The 22287-nt window shown below is 41.8% G+C and overlaps 1 protein-coding gene across 1 annotated transcript in view; it reads right to left on the reverse strand.

Moving 5' to 3' along the window:
- The window catches only part of PEX7 (peroxisomal biogenesis factor 7), an 80058-nt gene that overhangs the window by 2147 nt on the left and 55624 nt on the right, over nt 1-22287 (reverse strand). The window contains exon 9 of the mRNA XM_002714756.5: nt 18307-18406. Within this exon, the coding sequence (XP_002714802.2) occupies nt 18307-18406 (100 nt within the window). The remainder of the gene's footprint in view (nt 1-18306; nt 18407-22287) is intronic.

Here is a 22287-nt window from a genome sequence, read left to right on the forward strand (position 1 = left end):
GGTGGGTTACCTGATTCTGCAGGGGTATATGCCTTCCACACTGCCTTTCACTGGAATATTTTACAACTCTGCACATTACAGAAAACTGAGAGTAATGCCAATGTTTTTCATCCATAAAAGTTGGCAATGAAAGCTGACTTGTGGAGTTGCAGCTGATGTCCCAAGACATAGCTCCAGTTTTGCACCAATTAGTAAATTAATTCCAGCATTCAGTGATTTCCTATGTGAGGGTGCTTCAACACGTTCGTGGAGAAATGGAACTGAAAGATAAATTTGGGATGGGCTTTTGGCGCAGCAGTTAAGATGCTGCTTCGGATGCCTGCATCCCCTGTCAGGGTTCCTGGTTCAAATCCTGGCTCCTCTGCTTCAGCCACAACTTCCTATGCATGTGTCCCTGGGAGGCAGCAGATGATGGCTCAAGTACTTGGTTCCTCCCATGAGGGAGACCCAGATTGAGTTCAGGGTTCTTAGTTTTGATCTGGCCCATCCCTGACTTTTGCAGGCAGTTGGGGAGTGAATCAATGGGTGAAGTTCTGTTTCTCTATTTCAATAAAAATGAAAACATAAATTTAAACAAAATAAAAAAACAAAAATTTAAAGATATATTTATTTTGGTGTAAAAAGTTTTTTGAAATCCATGATTCCAAGAACTTTTTGAAGATCCATGGGTGTGTCTGTTAAGATTTTTTGCTGTAAAGTCTTAAATGAGTTAAATAAAACCTTTGACACCTGTCAAGAGTCATGATTACCGCTTTGAAAATTATCCTTTAATGTGGTCACACAGGCACAGGTTGGTTTGCCTCAAGAGGGTAATCATTATTTCTATGGAGCATGTTACAGGACATAACAGTAAGCAACAAACTCCACTGCATTCTGAAATGGGGAGAAGGTGAAGATAATTAGACTTAAAAGAGTGACTGAGGGGCTGGTATTGTACAGAAGCAGGTTAAGCTGCAGCTTACAACGCCAGCATTCCCTTTCAGAGCACTAGTTCCAGTCCCACCTGCTCTGCTTCTGATCCAGCTCCCTGCTAATGCACCTGGGAAGGCAAGCTAAGAGGGCCCAAGTGCTTGGAGCCCTGCTACTCATGTGGGAGACCCAGAAGAAATTCCTGGCTCCCGGCTTTGGCCTGGCCCAGCCCCTGACATTTTGGCCATCTGGGGAGTGAACCAGCAGATGGAAGACTTCTCTCTTTGTCTCTTCTCTTTTTCAAATAAATAAATATAAAAAAATTAAAAATAGGCTGAGAATATTTGCTAAACTGGGCATGAAATTAAAGGCAACTGATGGGGGTAGCACTGTGGTACAGTGGGCTAACCTGCTGCTTGTGAGACACTGGCACCACATAATTGGAGCACTGGTTTGAGTCTCAGCTGCTCTGTTTCCAATCTAGCTCCCCAGTAATGTGCCTGGGAAGGCAGCAGAGGATGGTCCAAGTATCTGGGCCCTTGCCACCCACATGAGAGATCTGGACGATGTTCTTGGCTTTGGCCTGGCCCAACCCTGGGGAATGAATCAGTGGATAGGATCTTACCCTCTCTCTCTGTCACTCTGCCTTTAAAATAAATAAATCTTTAAAAAAAAAAAAAAAAGAAACCAACATAAGATACACAGATATCATAATCAACTTACCAGTTTATCAGGGGATATAAAAGTGGTTTCCAGTACTTAACTCTAAGAGAAATATGTAATATACATCCATTAAAATTATCATTCAATGCCAAGAAAGTGATTTTGCGATGATAATGTCTTTCTTCATGTGGCCCTCAATAAGGCCAAAACAATAAACTGTACTTTCCCACAGGCATTTCCCAAAGGCTGCAATCCTTAAGCTTCAGGGCGCATCTGAACCATCTGGAGGTCACAGATGGTCATGGGGCCCCTCCTCAGAGCCCTGTTTCCTAAAGTGTGGTCCCATGGTCAGCACCACTGGCATCACTCCGGGCTGGTATCCAGCCTAGGGTCCTTACAACCAACATTCACAGATCAGCTTTGTAAAGTCATTAATGCACCATTTGTCTGTATACACATTTAGGGAAAAAGAGGAGAGAGAATCCATAATTTCCTTCAGACTCTCAATCCCTGACCCCAAAGACATTGATCTAGAGCACTGTGCATCTGTGCATTAGAACCACCCAGAGAACTTTCTAGTATGCAGCTAGAATCTAGAACCTCTAACATATTGCTCAGTGTGCCTCAATTTTCTTAGCTGGGTTTTTGTCATGTGAACTAAGAGTTCTTTAGCAGCACTTTAGGTACAAGGATTTTTTTTTTATTGTTGACTAGAAGAAATTAAAAATTTCATAGGATTAAAAAATACTTAAGGGGCCAGCTCTGTGGTGCAGTGGGTTAACGCCTTGGCCTGAAGCACTGGCATCCCATGTGGGCACCAGTTTGAGACCCGGCTGCTCCGCTTCCCATCTAGCTCTCTGCTATGGCCTGGGAAGGCAGCGGAGGTCCTTGGGCCCCTGCACCCATGTGGGAGACCCAGAGAAAGCTCCTGGCTCCTGGTTTCGGATCAGCTCAGCTCTGGCCTTTGGGGCCAATTGGGGAATGAACCACCGGATGGAAGATTCTCTTTCTCTCTCTCTCAATCTGTGTGTGTGTGTGTGTGTGTGTGTGTGTGTGTAAAACTCTGAAAAAAAATACTTAAATACAGAGATAGACAGAGATCTCTCATATGTTGGTTCATTCTCCAAAGTTCTGCAACAATCAGAGCTGGGACAGGTCAAAGTAAAGTGTCTAAAACTCCACTGGATCTCCAACGTGGGTGGCAAGGACCCAAACACTTGAGTCATCATCTGCCTGCTCCCAGGATACACATTAACGGGAAGCTGGAATCAGAAGCAAAGCCAGGACTTGAATTCAGGCATTTCAATATGGGAGGTGGTTGTCCTAAGAGGAGTCTTAACCAATGGATCAAACACCCACTCCCATCCTTCCTTTCTTGAGGAGAACGAAGAGATTAATATGCCACTAGTACATCAGAAAACACCTTTGCCCTATTTTCACTTTTAATTTTAGAGATTTATTTATTTTATTTGAAAGGTAGAGTTACAAAAAGAGAGGGAGATACAGAGGAAAATAGTGAGATCTTACATCTACTGGTTCACTCCCTAAATGGCTGCTATGGCCAGCACTGGTCCAGGCCAAAGCCAGGGGTCTTGAACTCCATCGCTCTCCCAAGTGGGTAGCAGGGGCTCAAGTACTTAGGTCATCTTCCACTGCTTTCCCAGGCAAATTAGCAGGGAAATGAATTGAAGTGGAGCAACAAGAATTCAAACAAGTGCTCGTGTGGGATGCTAGCACTGCAGGTGGTAGCTAACCCACTGTGCCACAACACTGGCCCCTGTTTTCACACTTGTATTTAGAAATCTGTTTCAATGACAGATCTAAGAGATGGAACATGACTGAACTATCTTTTAAAGACTGATATAGTGAAAGAGAGAAAGAAAGATATATGTATCTTTTTTTTTTGACAGAGTGGACAGTGAGAGAGAGAGACAGAGAGAAAGGTCTTCCTTTTTGCCGTTGGTTCACCCTCCAATGGCCGCCGTGGCCGGCGCACTGCGGCCAGCGCACCGCGCTGATCCAATGGCAGAAGCCAGGTGCTTCTCCTGGTCTCCCGTGGGGTACAGGGCCCAAGCACTTGGGTCATCCTCCACTGCACTCCCGGGCCACAGCAGAGAGCTGGCCTGGAAGAGGGGCAACCGGGACAGAATCTGGCGCCCCGACTGGGACTAGAACCCGGTGTGCCGGCGCCGCAAGGTGGAGGATTAGCCTAGTGAGCCGTGGCACCAGCCGATATATGTATCTTCCATCTCCTGGTTCACCCATAAAATGGCTGAACAGCCAGGGCAGGGCCAGGCTGAATCCAGGAGCCAGGAACTCCATCCAGGTCTCCCACAAGAGTGGCAGAGGCTCAAGCACTTGACCCATCCTCTATTGCCTTCCTTGGTATATTTGCAGGAAGCTGGATGGGAAGTGGAGCAGCTAGGACTAGAACCAGCATTCTGATATGGGACACTTGTGTTGTAGGCAACCACTTATCCTACTTCACCACAATGTCTGTCCCTTAAACTATGTTTATACAAAAACTCAAGCCCTCCTTGAAGCATTCTTAGTCTCAGTCTGTGGAGTTTCCTGGTCCTTTTCTACACAAGCCAATACTGAGAATTTCTACTTAAAGATATGAGAAAATTTGATTAGTTAAGCTATGGTTAATAACAATTCTTTTTGTATCCTGTTGAATTCTAAATGAACTGAGGTGCTTAGAGATGAACCTAAAGAGTAAATAAAGTAAATAAACACCAACCAAAGAAAAGCCAAAATCCATTCTAAGGAGAAGTGGAGCCAAAGCTATTTCCCACATCAGAGCTGAGCACAACATAGTACTTGCAAAAATAACTTGGGTTCTGTGTTGTATGACAGCCACAGAGAAGGCAAAGGTATGACAGGCAATACAGCTTTTGTATTCTAGCAACAACCACATAGGGATGGAAGCACTTGTGTGCAACTAACCCTGAGATTTTTTTTTTTTCATCAAGATACAGTGACTGTATCTTGATGAAATTTCCTAAGTCTGGATTCCTTTTTTTGTACAGTAACCCTTTAATAGATGCTTATTGAATAAATGAAATGAATGAATCTAAAGGTTTCCCTTCTAGTAGGGTTTTGTTGAGTAGAGAGCTTCTCATATGGTAAAGAACAGCTGATCTGGTGTAAGGTCAGAGATTTGGGTAAAAGCATCAAGTTTTTTGGGATTTTGAGGATATATGGGAATCTGCAGTATCATGAATATTATTCAGAAAAGTTTCACAGGCAGCTTTCTTTCCCTAGGAGCTGTTAAATATTCCTCTGCACAAGTCTTTCTAAACATGATTCTTATACACACATATTCATCCATTCAGTCAACATTTATTGAGAGCCTCTTCTGCAGCAGAACTGTGCAGAGGCTCCGGCGCGCAGCACGAGGGTCCTGGTCTCTGTCCCACAGCTCATGAGCCCGGCAGAGAGGTGGAGGAGGGAAGAGACACCCATGACACAGAGTATTTCTGCTATAGGTGATTTCAAAGTATTTAGCACCAGAAGAAACTTTGAATTCTATCGTCAAGAACTTTCTGAAGTACCCCCATATGTACAATGACAGAGGAATTATGAAGCCCAGCAGAAGTAGGCAAAGGTCGCCATCACCACATTTGAGTTAAGTGTGTGCTTCCAGGAAGAAACTGCCTGCCTTGGCCACAGTGTCTCTTGTCACTGTGGGAAAGAGGCACGGGAAAGGAAAATGTGGGCAGTGGGATGAATAAGAATAAATGAAGAATTCAAAGTTCTCGCTTGAAGGCAACCAAACTACATGATAAGCCATCTGAGGAATCCCTGAGCAATCTTTTGAGAGGGGCCTTTTTTCCTGAATCCCTCCTAGGTTTCTTGAGGGCCAGCTGCCAAGGTCTGTCTTGTTGACCCTCTTCCCTTGCAGTGCAAGTGTGCATGGAGACACGGAAGGGTGAGAGCCTCCAGGCTCAGCTTCTGTGTTCAACTGGAAAATGTATTCCTGCCCCTCAAGCCCCATTGTGGCGCATTTCATCTCAAAGGCCCCTCTGAAGCTCCTTATCCTGAGACCAAAATGCAAATTTTTCCATCAAAACTTAGAATTCAAATTATCAACATAAGAAAAAACTGTCAAAACATTGCATTTCTTTATGTAATATAAAATTTGAAGAGAGACTGCATCTTCATTATTGTAAGAGCTGCTATTTTTCTATGGTCGTGAATAATAACTAGTAAGGTAAGATCTCACGTAAGTTCTATTATGAATATTTAATATTTTCAACTTTAAGAATTAGCACACTGGGGTGGGTGTTGTGGTATACCTGGATAAGTTACTTTTCTAAAAAAATATTTTATTTATTTATTTCAAAGTCAGAAAGACAGAATGGGGGGGGGGGAATCTTCCATCTGCTGGTTCACTCCCCAGATGGCAGCAACATCCAAGGCTGGGCCAGGATGAAGCCAGGAATCAGGAGCTTTTTCCAGGTCTCCCACATCGGTGCAGGGGCCCACACACTTGGGCCACCCTCCATGGCTTTCCCATGCACATCAACAGGGAGCTGGATCAGAAGTAGAGCAGCCAGGACTCGAAACAGCGCCCATATGGGATGTGGGTGCTGCAGGCGGAGGCCTAACATTCTACGCCACAGCGCCAGCCCCAAGTCACTTCTTGAGACACCCGAAACCCACATCAAAGTGCCTTGTTCAAGTCCCAGCTACTCTGCTTTCAATACAGCTAACTGAGGAAGCCAGTGAGAACATTAAGAAGCCATTGGAAGGAATGGAAACAAAGATGAAACAGAAAGAGGTGAAAGAGAAGGAAGAAGATGTACACTCCTGGGAACTCTCCATTTATGGCCAAGTAGGACAGAAGGTTAAAAGCCTACATACTGACCTTAAAAGAGGTTGAGAAAAGATACCCTGAAGAATGGTTTTTAACAGTGACCTACATGAAAGATCTCTGTGAGTGAGATCCCGGTGCAAAAAAGGGGCCATCAAAGAAGGAGGTACCTTTCTCTGAAGGGAGGAGAGAACGTCCACTTTGACTATGGCCTTGTCTAAATAATGCTGGAGTTTGTGGACTCAAGAGGCTTCCATAGCCTTGGCAGCTCATGACAAAAGCTTTAGGTGATCACTGACATCATAAATAAGCGTCAATTGATAAATCAACAACAGGAGTCACTGTGCACTTGTTCCCCATGTTGGACTTCTGTCCTTAATGTGTTGTACTAGGAGAATTAAAGGTAAAATTAGTCTTTAAACAGTAAAAAAAAATAAAATTTTGATATTAAAAAAATATATTAGCCCAAGAGCCCAGCTGAAGTTATTTTGCAAGGTACTTTGGGAAAAGTGCTGTGGTGCAGTGGGGTGATGCTGCTTGGGCTGCCTACATCCCATCATGAAGAACCTGCCTAAGTCCTTGCTGCTCTGCTTCCCACCCAGTTTCCTGCTGAAGCAAACTGGGAGGCAGATGACAGCTCAAGTACTTGGGTCCCTGCCACCTTCATGAGAAATCTGGATGGAATTCTGGGCTCTTGGCTTCAGCCTGGCCCAGCCTTAGCTGTTGTGGGCATCTGAGGAGTAAACTAGAATCAGAAGACGGAAGATCTTGATATCTGTCTCTGTCTCTCTGCTCCCCAACTCCCATGGCTCTGCCTTTCAAGCACGTGAAAAAATGAATTTTTTTAAATACAAAAGTAATTTACAATGTGCTAAGTCAGTAAGTTTGCTTGGTTTTTACAGCAATCCTCCACAGTCTATGGAGGGAAAGTGAGTAAGCAGGTGGGAGATTCAGGAATGGGAAGCAGAGGCTAGGGTGTCAACAACGCTGAGAAGCTGCCCTTGCAAGCGCTGTCCGGGTGCAGAGGCCAGGAAGCCCAGGCCAGCCCTGTCCACCCCAACAGTGTGTGAGATCCTACAGAGCTGGGCCTGGGCAGTGTTTATGGCTGGGGGAAAACAACAGGCTCTTGTTATATAACTTTAAGCTAAAAAATTACACAATTAGGAAAGCAGCAAGAGGAAACAGCAGAGACTAATGCCTGAGGACACTGACTGCTCCTGGCTCATGTTCTTTTCAACTCTAAAGCTAGTCTGCTGCGACAGATGCTGCCAACACCACCTGAGATAAAAGGTGCACAGGACACAAATATCCTTACTACCAATCATGTGGGATCCCTTCTAAAACCCAAAATTAACAATTGGGATTACATCAAATTGAGAAGTTTCTGTACTCCAAAAGAAACAGTCAGGAAACTGAAGAGGCAACCAACAGAATGGGAAAAATATTTGCAATTATGCACTTTCAGCTTTAAAATTTTATTTCTTTTTACTTACTTAAGAGAGGGAGAGGGAGAAGGAATGGAAGGAGGAGGGGGAGCCGGAGAGGGAGAGAGATCTTCCATCAGCTCGTTCACTCCCCAAAAGGCCACAACACCTAGGGTTGGGTCAGGCCAAAGGCATGAAATCCATCCGTGTCCCCCACATGGGTGGCAGAGGCTCGAGTATTTGAGTCATCATCCACTGCCTTCCAGGATATGCAGGAAAGCTGGATTGGAAGTGGAGCAGCTAGGATTTGAAACAGGCACTCTGATATGGAATGCCTGTGTCCAAAAGCTGAGGCATAACCACTGCACTACAATGTCCACCCCATGCCATCAGCCTGTTATAGAATACTGTGGGGAGAATGGAACCAAAGTATGAACTGAATTTTTAAATAATATCTAATATTTTTAGTAAAAAATCCACCCCAAAGATATGTTTAAAAACATACCTGAAGAAGTAGTTTAAATCAGAACCAACTCTCAGCACCTTCCACTGAAGCAAAAGAAAAATCTGCAGGATTTCTCCTATTTTAAGGAAGTCTTTTTAGTAGTTCTGTTCCTAGCACAGATAGACTAAGGTATTTATTCCTATAGATGATGTTTACAGAGCATTTGGGGAGTCTCAGAAGTCATGTCTGTAGTATAACCACAACTTTGAAACACATGCATACAAAAAGAACAAAGATTGGAAGACCAAAACTGTTGGGAAAGAGGGATGGGCTAAGATTTGGGAAGAAGCTTCTTGAGTGTTGGCAATGTTCTGGCTCTTAATCTGGCTGGTAGTTGTACAGGTATGGCTACTTCCTGATAACTTACTGAGCTGCATGTATACTTAAAATATACAGACTTTTCAATATGAATGTTACACTCCTATTAAAAAGTTTTTTTATAAGGACTGAAAAAGAAACATGGTAATATGGTAAAACAGAGCTTTTTTCTAGAATGGTAGGATCTTTAATTATTTTTCTTTCTTTCAAATGTAATTTCCCAAATTTCATCATGATGTGAACTTTATTAAAATTTATAAACTTGATTAAACATATAGAAGTGTATCTTTAGACAGATTAATAGTGTCTACTTTAAAAAAGACATAAAAATAACTATGTCTCAAAAGGAATATGGGAATTTATGTAGACCTGGACTCAGCCTACACACTAAAGTAAGTTTCATAGAGCACTCAAAAGACCATAACTGACACTGTAGTAAGTAGAGGAATTCTAATGGTAAATTATACAGTCTAATTATATAAATGGGTATGATACAGGTCTAGAATCACAAACCCCAAAACAGAAAGGAATATCCAATTTAGAAATAATAAGGATAAGGTGGGAAGGAGAAAATGCCACGACTGTACAAATCATGATCAGAGAGAAAAAAAAATCAAAGAAAAAATTTCTCAAGCGAAAGATAATTTCAGCCTGGTTAACAAGAGAAGGCACAGAGTATTTCTCAGCAATTATCCTTAAAGAATGACCCCAGACACTTATTTGTCAAGTTTTAAACCTTTAAAGACTAGATCTTACATTCTGTCAAGAAGAAAGGTGGTAAGAATGCCTTTGGAGCTCATTTTTCAGATCTCTAGGAAGTGAGAATCGAAATAGAAAAAGAATTATAAATACAAGAACTGAAAAAAATCTCTTTTAAGACCAAGAATATATTAAGACACAGAGTCCCAAAGTCTCACCAGCAAGGTCCTACCACTGTTAAGATCAAAAGAGACAACAGGGTGTCTTGTTTTTTTTAATATGTATTTATTTACTTATTTGAAAGTAAGAGAGATGGGAGAGACAGTGAGAAAGATAGAGAGAGCTCTTCTATCCACCGGTTCACTCCCCAGATGGCCACAATAGCTAGGGTTGGGCCAGGCCGAAGCCAGCAGCCAAAAGCTTCTTCCAGGTCTCCCACATGAGTAGCAGTGGCCCAAGCACTTGGACCACCCTTTGCTGCTTTTCCCAGGCTATCAGCAAGGAGCTGGATCAGAACTGAAGCAGCCAGGACTCAAATCAGTGTCCACATAGGTTGCCAGCATCAAAGGCAGTGGCTTTACTCATTATACCACAACGCCAGCCCTGACTAAAGAGTTTTGAAAACAGATGTAGAGATATGAAGAGAAAGATATTTTCTAAAAGAGTAACATATGAACAAAGAATGAATTTACATCAATTTGCAATTAGTAAGCCTGACCATAGAGCATGAAAATAAAGGCTAAATACAACATGTAAAAAATAATGTAGGGGTGGGTATTTGGGCTGGTGGTTAAGTTGCTGTTTGGGATGCTAGCATTCCATAATATCAGAGTGTGTGGGTTTGTGTCCTGATCTACTCCTGATTCCAGCTTCCTGCTAATGTGTGCCCTACAAGGCAGAAGTATTGGCTCAAGTAATTGGTTCCCTGCCAAGCAAGTAGGAGACCTGGGTTAAGTTCCTGGCTCCTCACTTTGGCTTGGTGTAGTCCTAGCCATTGTGGGCAAGTTAGGAATGAACTAGCAGATGGGAGTCTTATCTGTCTCTCTCTGTCAAATGATTTTTTTTAACTTAAAATAAAAAATAATAATTTAACCCACCAACTATACCAAAAAGATTAATGAGGCTGATTTTGAATGACTACAAATTCTTCGCAGCTCCTCCCATCAAGAGGTGAACTGATTCTCCAACTGCTGGAATCTGAGCTGGTCTCCTGCTCTGCTCTGGAACAAAACCATGTCATGTGACTTCAAGGCTCATCTTCAAGAGTACACCCTCTTGTTCCCACCCTATTAGGACATACAACTGCTAAGTGGAGAAACATGAGCCCACTTGGAGAAACTCAGCCTGGAAGACACCCAGCACCATACACCAGACATGTGAATGAGGGTCATCTAAGACCAGGCAATCCCAGGTAAGCCATGCAATGACTGAAACCAACTGAGATCAAAGAACTGGCAGACTGAGCCCAGCCCAAATTGCTGACTCAAAGCACAGAATCTTGAGCAAAACTGTCACTTTAAAATAAGTATCATGGAAGAGTTTACTATACAGTAGCTGATAAACATAATACAAGTGAGAGAAAAAATACGAAGATTAATCATGACCTTGAGTCTTACTTCCTCAGAAACGAGCTTAATATTTCACTGTAAAAACATAAATTATAAGCATAACTCATTTTAATGCATTCTGAATTACTGTGCTTTACACTGCATTTTTTACAAATTGAAGGTTTGTTGCAACCCTGTGTCAAGCAAGCATATTGATGTCATTTTTCCATCAGCATGTGTTCACTTCCTGTCTGTTATGTTCTGATAATTCTAAGAATGTTTCAAACTTTTTCATTATTATTGTTGCTGTTACAATGATCTGTGATGTTATTTTAATTTATTAATTTATTTTTATTTATTTGAAAGGCAGAAATAGAGACAAAAGGAGACATTCCAGAGCTGGTGCTGTGGTGTGGAAGGTTAAGCCACCACTTACAGAGTCAGTATCCCATCTGGGCACTGGTTTGAGTCCTGGCTGCTTCACTTCCATTCCAGCACCCTGCTAATGCACCTGAGAAAGTGGCGGAAGACGGCCCATGTGTTTGGGCCCCTGGTACTCATGTGGAAGACTCTGTTGAAGCTCCTGACTCCTGGCTTCAGCCTGGCCCAGCCCCAGCTGTTGCAGAAATCTGGGAATGAACTAGCAGATCGAAGATCTCTCTCTCTCTCGTCTCTTTCTCTAACTGCCTTCAAATAAATAATCTTTAAAAAAACTGAAAGAGAGGGAAAAGAGAATTCTTCCATCTGCTGGAACTCTCTAGATACCTGTAACCATTAGGGTTTGGCCAAAACAAAACTAGGAGCCCAGAACTCAATCTGGTCTCTCCACCAACCTTCAGTCAGGAGTCATCAACATCGGGGCAAGATCCTTCACCAGCAAAAAGATCACAACTTGCTGAAGGCTCAGATGATCATTAGCATTTTTAGCAATAAAGTATTTTCAAATCAAGGTCAATATATTGTCCTTTTACACACAATATCTTTGCACACTTAACAGATTACAGTATAGGGTAAATATCATGTATATGCACTGGGGGGCAAAAAAATTCGTTTGATTTCCTTTACTGCAAAGTTCACTTCATTGCCACTGTTAACACATAGTATCTCTGAAGTATGCCTGTAATAATATAAATAATCCAAATGTTTGTGTTAAAATGTGTTGGCAATGATGTGTGGAAGGGACCGGCACTGTGGCGCAGTAGGTTAAAGCCCCAGCCTGCAGTACTGGCATCTGTTTTGGGCGCTGGTTCGAGTCCTGGCTGCTCCTCTTCCAATCCAGCTCTCTGTTATGGCCTAGGAAAGCAGCAGAAGATGGCCCAAGTGCTTGAGCCCCTGCAGCCATGTGGGAGACCCGGAAGAAGCTCCCGGCTCCTGGCTCTGGATCAGTTCAGCTCTGGCCATTGTGGAGTGAACTAGTGGAATGGAAGGCCTCTCTCTCTGGATCTACCTCTCTTTGTAACTCTTTCAAATAAATAAAATAAATCTTTTAAAAAAATAATGTGTGGGAAAAAATACTGATGGAGAGCATCATTCTAGCTTCAAAGGAAAATTTAAAGTCTAAACCTGAATATAAATAAAACGGAGACAAAAAACATAAATTTACAAGGAGACAAATATTGCAAACACATCACTGAAAATACTCCCCCCCAAAATAAGCGGATCCCGGATTTGTAGTTAGAGGACCTCTTCTTCAAATCTAAAGTCATAAAGTTTAACCTAAAGAGTCTCTTAAAGTTTCTCACATCTGTCATTTTTATCTTTTTTAATGGGGGTGTTTTGATTAATTATATTTAATATAATTATTGATATGGTTGGATTCAAAGGTTTTCTACATATAAGATCATGTTACCTATTGAGAGAAGTAATTTTACTTATTCACTTCCAATTCTGAAGTCTTTTTAATTCTTTTTCTTGCCTAATGGCACTGGCTAGGACTTCATGATGATGGATGTGGTGTACACAGGCATCTTTGTCTTGTTTCTGATTTCAGAGGAAAACCTTTCAGTCTTACCACTGAGTATGATGCTGGCTGTGGGTTTTTCATACATGGCCTTTGTTATGTTGAGGTGACTTATCATTTTTTCATTATTCTATTTATCTCCACTACTGGTTTATGAGTTATACCTCTTTTTCTAAAATTTCATAAAAGGTACCACAGGATTTACAATACACATATTGAATTTATCACAGTCTACCATCAAATAATATTATATTGCTTTACATTTAGTGTAAGAATTTCACAACAGCATACTTTCAATTCTTCCTTCCTTCTCTTGCTCTATTACTTTCACATATCCTACTCTTCCAAATAAACTTTGGAAGAGCCTAGATACAAAGCTACCTAGATAAAAAAAAAGCCTAGATACAAAGCTGCCTATCAGATACCTTCCTTGGAATGTCAAACAGGAACTATCGCCAACATATCTCATGACTGTTCCTGTTTCAAACTTATTCCATTCCCTCTACTTCAGGAAATTAAACCATTGCCCACCTTGTCTCCTAGACCCAAATCACAGGAATAAACCTTGATTCTTCTGATTCTTTCATAGCCCATTTCTAACCTGTCAGTAAATGCTGTTGTGGTTACCTTCAAAATGTTAGGCCGAACCATATGAAAGTTTCAGCATTTTCTCATGTCTATTCCTTTTTATCTGACTTTTAATTAGGGTTTTTTCACTATGTATATTTAACATAATATTTACACTTAATACGTCTTTTAAAAATTCATGGAAATATACATTATCATTAAAAACTTTTTAAATGTATTCATTTGACAGGTAGAGAGACAGAGGAACAGATAAACAGAGATAAAAGAGAGCTCCCATCTGCTGGTTCGTTCCCCAAATGGCTGCAATAGCTGGGGGCTGTGCAGATCTGAAGCTAGGAACCAGGAGCTTCTTTCAGGTCTCCCAAGTGGGTGCAGGGGCCTGAGCACTTGGGCCATCTTTCACTGCTTTCTCAGGCACATTAGCAGGGAGCTGGATTGGAAATGGAGCAACAGGGACTCAAACTGGTGCCCATATGGGATGCTGGCGCTGCAGGCCATGGATTTAACCCACCATGCCATAGTACTGGTCCTGAATTATCTTTTTTTTTTTTAGAAAATTTTTATTTATTTTTATTTTATTTGGAAGGCAGAGAGAGAAAGAATGAGATCATCCATCTGCTAGTTCACTTCCTAAATGTTCACAACAACAGCTGGGCCAGGCCGAAGCCTGGAGACCAGAACTCTACTAAGGACTCCCATGCGGAAAGCAGGGACCCAAGCACTTGAGCCATACCTACTGCCTCCCAGGATTAGCAGAAAGCTGGACTGGAAGCAAAATAAATGGGATTCAAACCAAGCACTTTGATATGGGGTGTGGCATCCCAGGCAGCAACTTAGCCACTGCACCGAATGTCTCTCTCTCCCCTCCGGTCCACGTGTCATCCTTTCATTCTATTTTGCCATGAACTTTCTGAAACACCCTCATATATTCTGAATCTCTATCTCCCTGTGTCTAGGGCTCTGAGTAATTATTATTCTTTGCCTGGTTTACTTTAAGTGACTCAAAATTGACCTCTTAGCGTCCACTCTTACCTACAGTCTAGTCTATTCTCCCATAGCTACCAAAATGATCTTCTAAACATACAAGTCTGATTTTATCATTTCCTGCTAAACCTCCAATGGCTTTCTAAAGCAATTACAATAACAGTCACACGAGGTCTACAAAGACTACACAATTTGGTCCCTACCTACTCCCTATCACTCCCCCCCACTCTCTAGGCTTCTTTCTGTCCCACAATCACACCAAGCCCATTACTCTCTCAAACAACTGACATGTGCCATTACCTCTGTGAAAAACATTCCTCCCTTAGGGTTTTGAATGGCAGGCTCCATTTCATTAGTCAGGTTTCAGCTCAAATTTCCCTTGGAGAGCCTTTGACAGACCATTCATGCGAAAGCACCCCCTCCTGCGTCATTCTGTATCGAATTGCTCCAATTCTGAAAAGCACTTATTACCACAGACCAATACCCGCGGTTAGCAGGCACTTGACAAATACTTATTAAATTAATAGATATTTCCCCAAAGCAGCCTTTGTGTTCCTCTATTTTAGCATTTTTCACACTACACTGTAATTACCTGTTCCACCCAGCCATAGTACTCAACAAATATGACAGAAGGAGATGAAGGAGTAAATCAATGCATGTCAAAACAGCACTGAAACAGTCACTACATAGTAACACTTTTAACAGATTAAAAACACATTAGATATAAAAGCTGCATTAAATGATAAAGATTCTTCAACACTTCATTCTTATGACCAATAACACATAGCAACATTACATAAATAAAACACCAAAGAATAGGGAATATACTGGACTGGACTGTGCCCTCTGTTGAAGCCCTAACTCCCTATGTGACTATATTTGAAAACAGGGACTATAAAGGGTCCTTCTTATTTTCAGACTCTACATCCGTGGATTCAACCAAACACAGATCAAAAATAGCCGGAAAACAATTACTGTGCTGGAACTGAACATGTGCAGAGTTTTTCCTTGTAATTCTTCCCTAAACAAGTTAGCGTAACAACTATTTACATAGTACTGACATTGTATTAGGCATCAGAAATAACCCAGAGATGCTTTAAAGTACATGGTACGATGTGTATAGGTCACAGGCGCCATTTTAAAGGATCTGAGCACCCACAGATTTTGGCACCTACAGGAGCAGGCAGTGTTCTGGAGCCAATCCCAAGGATACAGAGGGACAATAGTTAGGGGGAGATGAGGTCCAACCAGCTGGGGCCCACGATTAGTGTCCTCATGAGAAGAGCACTCTTTTTCTATCATGTGACGACACAGGGAGAAGGCAGCCAAGAGAGGCCTCACCAGAAGCCGACCCTGTCAGACCCCCATGTGGGACTTCAGTCTCTAGAACAGTGAGAAAATAAACATGTGCTGCGTAAGCCACCTAGTCTCCAGTATTCTGTTATTTTGTATTAGTCTCAGCTAATACAGGGGGAAGCAAAATTCAGTTAATAAGCACAATACTCAATTTTTAAAAGTATTAACAAGTTCTTCAAAATATGCTGTCAGAATTCTCATGCTGAAAACTCTACAATAAATCAGGAGGATATACACTCTTTCACTCCCAAGCACTGGCCTCTCATGGCACAGTGTGTGGCACACTGGCACCGTGGCCTCTGGTGATCTTCCTCCTGTCTCTTCCTATCCTTAACACTTACTTACTCATCGGATCTCAGAGGAGCCTGGCTTCCACACAGACCTTTTAACCAGGTCAAATGCCCATCCTGACCACGGACGCCCGAGGCACAGGGTCCGTTTCCTCTGTAGACCTTGCTTCAGCTGTCTGTTGACATTCATTTGCAGACAATCTGATGTCACCTGGACTAAATGCTTTATGAAGTCAAGGGCCATGTTTATTTTTGCTCCCCATTCAGTGTCTAGTACCTAGCACAAGGTCTGGCATATGAAAACATTTCCTGAAAGAATAAATGAATGAGAGGGAGTACTCTTATTTCTAAGGTCATTCCAATCCCAAAATGGTCTCACTATGGATAACTCAGAGGTGACTGCTACTACAGTTGAACTGTGTAACATGCTGCTGAGCCTGCTGCTTATTTACAGTTCAGACTCCTGCTTCCCGACTCCCGGTTGCTTTCAACAGCACCTACTTCCTTAATACAAATGTAATTTGCTTATCCAACTGGAAGAGACAGATGGCAATCACCAGGCTACAAACAAAATACATGGCTTGGCCATAAAATCTCTTATTATTGAAGGATGTATGTCACCAATTAATAAGTCCTCTGACCCCAAGGTTCCTTTAATAAGGGTGGGCCTATATATGAGGATTTAGACAACATGTGGCACTCCTCGGCCATGGGTGTGAGGGGAGACTGCAGTGCCCAAGGAAATGGAGGAGCCGTAGGTGTTGATGCAGGTCCCAGCCTGGCTCTCACACAAGACGAGTAACAGAGATGTGTAAGAATGAATAGTTGATGAATATTTACTTAGGATTCTTATTTTGGTATTGCTATGTTTCAATGAGTACACTATAACTTGTTTTTTATTAACTAGGATAGGAAACAGGTTATTAAAAAGTATCTGTAAGGAACATATTTCTTGGAAAAGAAACTAGTTCGTTTGCGGCACTTTCACGTTAAAGATAGGGCCATTTCACTCATAACCATTTCCATTTCATCTCTGCTTACATCCTAGTAAGTCACTTTTAAACAATTATTTTAATGTGGAGCACACTCTAATGTCTATTGAGAATATTTTAAACTCAGAATTACATCTTAAATTCCTTAAATTAAGTCTATGTATTTATTTAAATTTAAGAATGTTGTTACGTGAGCTGGCGCCACGGCTCACTAGGCTAATCCTCCACCTTGCGGCGCCGGCACACCGGGTTCTAGTCCCGGTCGGGGCGCCGGATTCTGTCCCGGTTGCCCCTCTCCCAGGCCAGCTCTCTGCTGTGGCCAGGGAGTGCAGTGGAGGATGGCCCAAGTGCTTGGGCCCTGCACCCATAAGTACCTGGCTCCTGCCATCGGATCAGCAGAGTGCGCCGGCCGCGGCAGCCATTGGAGGGTGAACCAACGGCAAAGGAAGACCTTTCTCTCTGTCTCTCTCTCTCACTGTCCACTCTGCCTGTCAAAAAAATGTGAAATGGGATTTTTTTTAACTTCTAAAACTTATCATAAAAGCATAATTCCTTAGAATTTCCACATATTTTGTGTTTCATTGATATGTGAAGTTTTTTCAGTCTCTGTTATAAAGTGCTTCATCACTCAATACATAATAATGTTTCTGATCTGAATTTATAATTTCTGAAACTGAAACAGCTTTAAAAAAACCTGAAGAATCTTTAAAGTCTAAAATATTCTAAGTCCTCAAGAGAACAAAAAGGGGGAAATATAAAGTTTATTCATTAAAATAGTAATTGTTCTCCATCTGAAGCCTGCAGCTCGACATGGGTTGTGGAGACGAGAGAGACAGGCCTGGGGGCACGGATTCACCCCGGGTCTCCCTGCCTATTTGAAGAGCTGAGTCTGGCACTCCCTTCACTCACCTCAGTGGACTTTCCTCCCCACTAAATCTTGCTCTTGTGCCTCCTCTCTCTACTGGGAGAGACCCACTCAAAGCCTTCACGTTAGGCATAACCCCTTTTGAAAAAGTTCCTTTTTGCCTTATGAGAAGAGAGGTATGTCCAGTTTCTGGGTATGTCTTATTCTCTAGTATTTCAGTGCACTGATGATGAAATTTATATAGCAAAGAATATCAGGTTACTTAATGTGCTCAGCTCCACCCTAAAGGGAACGTACATGTTTATTCATAAAGCAACACATGCCACACGTAGAGCCAGCTGGAAACTGTGTGAGCAGCAATCCACGTCATGAGATTGAACCTGTTACCTGAGTAGGGCTTTGAAGACTTAAATCTAAACCACAGGTGAATTCTGTATGATGCTCCACTGTTTCAAGAAGAGGATCAGGCCTTGAAAAGTTCCAGAATCTGTGAAGATAAACACAAAGAAACAGTGCTAGTACAAAAATGATCTTCTAAAACCTTTATACTAAGAAAAATTAAGATAATCGACTTAACAAAGATTTTCTCAAAATAGTCTCAACCAATTTATAAATGCAGAGCTCCACTACTAAAAATCTAGTAAGAAAAAAAGCTCTCCGTTCCACTGTATCAGAAAGCAAAACAGAATTATTAATCAATCTAGCCACATAAAATATCATTGTGTTCCCATTAGTACAGCATTTGATAGACGCGTCAGTTTTAAACAACCATTTCATACTGTACAAGGACATTTGTGATGAGCGACACTGTGCCTTTGTAGCAGTTTCCGAAAGCACTTACGGCTGTAACACAAGCATACTGGATTAGCTGAACTCTAACACTTTGATGTTAAATACTACTTCATTTCTCAACAAGGGACTTGAAAAGACCTTAGGTTCAAGTCATATTTCAGCAGCAATTCAAATCCTTATGAAAACCTCCTTAATTCTAAAGCTTTTTTTTTTTTGAGGCACAGACTTATTACATTCTTTATCAATATAATTTCTAGAATCAAGAAAGTCAGAAACGTGTTTCCTGAGCTAATATTATGTATTCTACTCCTCCTCTATATACTGGGGGTGGTAATATTTACCATAATACAGCTCTGATTTCTACTGTGCAGAGAATTTGGCCCTATTTTCAATACACAAAATAGTACTTTATTTCTAAAGCTTTTTTTTGTTCATCATCATTTTTATTTGGCTCTAAACATACCATAAAAATGACATATTCAGAATCATAGAATCAGATCCCAATTTAACTTCTCTAATGAGCTACAACATGGCACACACTGAAGGTTTGGCAGATCCCTTTGAAGCAGAGTAAACACACAGAATCAACAGTCACAGTTTGTTTAACCTGGTGGTATTATTTTCCTAATAAATACAGAGTTGGCCCTATTAACTTCTGAAAAGGATTGTTGCTATGGATAATTCACTGTGGGGTACCAGAGAGACAACGAATAAACAGCTCATTTATAAGATTACTAAAAGCCACAGATATTTAGGCAGAGGGATTTACTTCTGAACATCTGTCTGTTCAAACAACCGAGGGAACAAGCTATAGGCTTTCTCAGAAATCCTGAAAGTGGTCTCCTCTGTCTTCACATATTCGTCTCTTCAGGTCTAGACACTGAATTGTACCAAAATCAAATTTCCTTGATAACGTTTAAATAAGCAAAAGTAAACATGAGATTGTATAATTTCATTTCTAAAATATGGTTATTCATTGATTTACATGATTTGAAACAATAACCAAATTATTTTGCATATACACACGATGTTCCAAAAGCAATTCAAAATAGTTTGTAAAATATGTATTTCATGACAAAAGAAATGAATTAAGGGAAAATTAAGGGTAGGAAAGAAGCTGGAAACTTCAATGGGATTGGTAAATAAGTTATATATACTTGACAAGCCAGGACCTAAAGATACTAACTTTTCAAAGAGCCAAAGGAAAAGGGAAAATACAATCGGGCCCCAAATTCAGAGTTCTACAACCAAACTGGCCCTGGAAGGTTCAGAAGGAAACTTTCCCTTGGGAGTTCCCTACTAAGGAAACACAGAGATGTTGTTTCAGGGCCCAGGGAGTAGTGCAGCTGTGAAGTCAGCACCCGGGACACCCCCATTCTGCAATGGTTGAGTTGCCTGGTTAGAGTCCTGCCTACTCCTGGGAGGCAGCAGATGATGGCTCAAGTACTTCCACCCCTACCACCCACATGTCAGACCCAGATGGGAAACCCGAATTCAGTCCTGGCCTCTTGACTTTGGTCTGGCCCAGCCAGGGCTGTTGTGAGCATTTGGGGGAGTAAATTACTTGGGCCCTAGCACCCACATGGGAGACCTGGAAGAAGCTCCTGGCTTGCTTGCTTGCTCACTTGCTCTCTCTCTCTCTCCTTCTAACTCTGCCTTTCAAATAAACAACATATTTTTTTTAAAATCCAATTGAATCTGCTCTAATACACAACTAAATGGGCAGTCAAGACCTCAGAGAATTCTACACCAGAGTCACAGACATCATGATTCTAACCTTGGGATAGACCATCTAGTATCAGTCTTACTTTCTGCAAAAAATTCATCAAACAAAATGCAAGTTAACTCTAAAGAGGCTCTTTGGTAGAGAGAGGGTTAGTGTAGTGAATCGCAGAGAAACACTCCTCTCCATTCTACCACTTCACAGTTCTGACAGAAATCACAGGTACACAAAGCATATACCTTACGGTGTAAAAATCACGAGAGGTTCATTTTCAACAGCATGCTCACTAGGTGCCTAGTTCAGCATTTTAAAAGCAACTGAAAGTCCTACATAAAACATAAAACAAACAACAACCATCACAAAAACTTGGAAAGTATAGCAGTAAATGGAATAATGAAGCCAGCCTTTGGCTGGAGAGGATTTGCTTAACATGAGGAACTTAGGCTTCAAAATTCTTAACCTCAAGGGGATCAGTAGCCAGGAAAATCAGAAGAAATTTGTATTAACATGTATCTATTTAAAATAATTTATTTATTTAAAATAATTTAAATAATATTTAAAATAAATAATATTTATAATTAAATATCTATTTAAAATAATTTAAATATTATTTAAAATAATTAAAATAATTTAAAATAATAATTTAAAAATAATTTTAAAAATTTACAATTTATTTATTTATTTATTTTATTTTTTGACAGGCAGAGTGGACAGTGAGAGAGAGAGAGACAAAGAGAAAGGTCTTCCTTTGCCGTTGGTTCGCCCCCCCAATGGCTGCCGCGGCCGGCGCACTGCAGCCGGCGCACCGCGCTGATCCAAAGGCAGCAGCCAGGTACTTCTCCTGGTATCCCATGGGGTGCAGAGCCCAAGCACTTGGGCCATCCTCCACTGCACTCCCTGGCCACAGCAGAGAGCTGGCCTGGAAGAGGGGCAACCGGGACAGAATCCGGCGCCCCGACCGGGACTAGAACCCGGTGTGCCGGCGCCGCAAGGCGGAGGATTAGCCTAGTGAGCCGTGGCACCGGCCCAAAAATTTACAATTTTTAAAAATCATTTCCAAAAAATTTATTTGAGCCAGTGCCACAGCTCACTTGCCTGCAGCTCTGGCACCCTGGGTTCTAGTCCTGGTTGGGGTGCTGGGTTGTAGTCCCAGTTTTTCCTCTTCCAGTCCAGCTCTCTGTTGTGGCCTGGGAGGGCAGTGGATGGCCCAAGTGCTTGGGCCCTGCATCCCATGGGAGACCAGGAGAAAGCACCTAGCTCCTGGCTTCGGATCGGCGCAGCACGCTGGCCGGAGCGGCCATCTGGGGGGTGAACCAACCGAAAAGGAAGACCTTTCTCTCGGTCTCTCTCTCTCACTGTCTAACTCTGCCTGTCAAAAAAAAAATATTTGATGTACTTGAAAGGCAGAGTTATACAGAGAGGGAGAGATAAAGAGAGATTTTCCATCTGCTGGTTCACTCCCCACAAATGTGCCCCAACAGGCAGGGCTAGGCCAGGCCGACACCTGGAGCCAAGAGCTTCATCTGGGTCTCCTATGTGTGTACAGAAATCAAAGTTTTTGGGCCATCTTCTGCTGCTTTCCTAGATGCATCAGCAGGGAAACAGAGCAGCCTGGATTGGAACTGACACCCAATTGGGATCCCCCATTGCATGTTGTGGGTTAACCCACTGTGTCACAATGCCGGTCCCTAAAAATTATTTTTAAATATAGTAAATTACACAAACTAGGTTGAGAAAGCCAAAAGCTAAGCAAAACGTCAGTACACTATAATTTATGTTTAAACTGCTACTGGCTTTTTAGTAACAAAAGAAATATATGTAGTTCTTTCCTCATTCCCTCCGCTGCTAACCAC

This window comes from Oryctolagus cuniculus, chromosome 5 (assembly GCF_964237555.1).
Source record: "Oryctolagus cuniculus chromosome 5, mOryCun1.1, whole genome shotgun sequence".
Lineage (NCBI taxonomy): Eukaryota > Metazoa > Chordata > Mammalia > Lagomorpha > Leporidae > Oryctolagus > Oryctolagus cuniculus.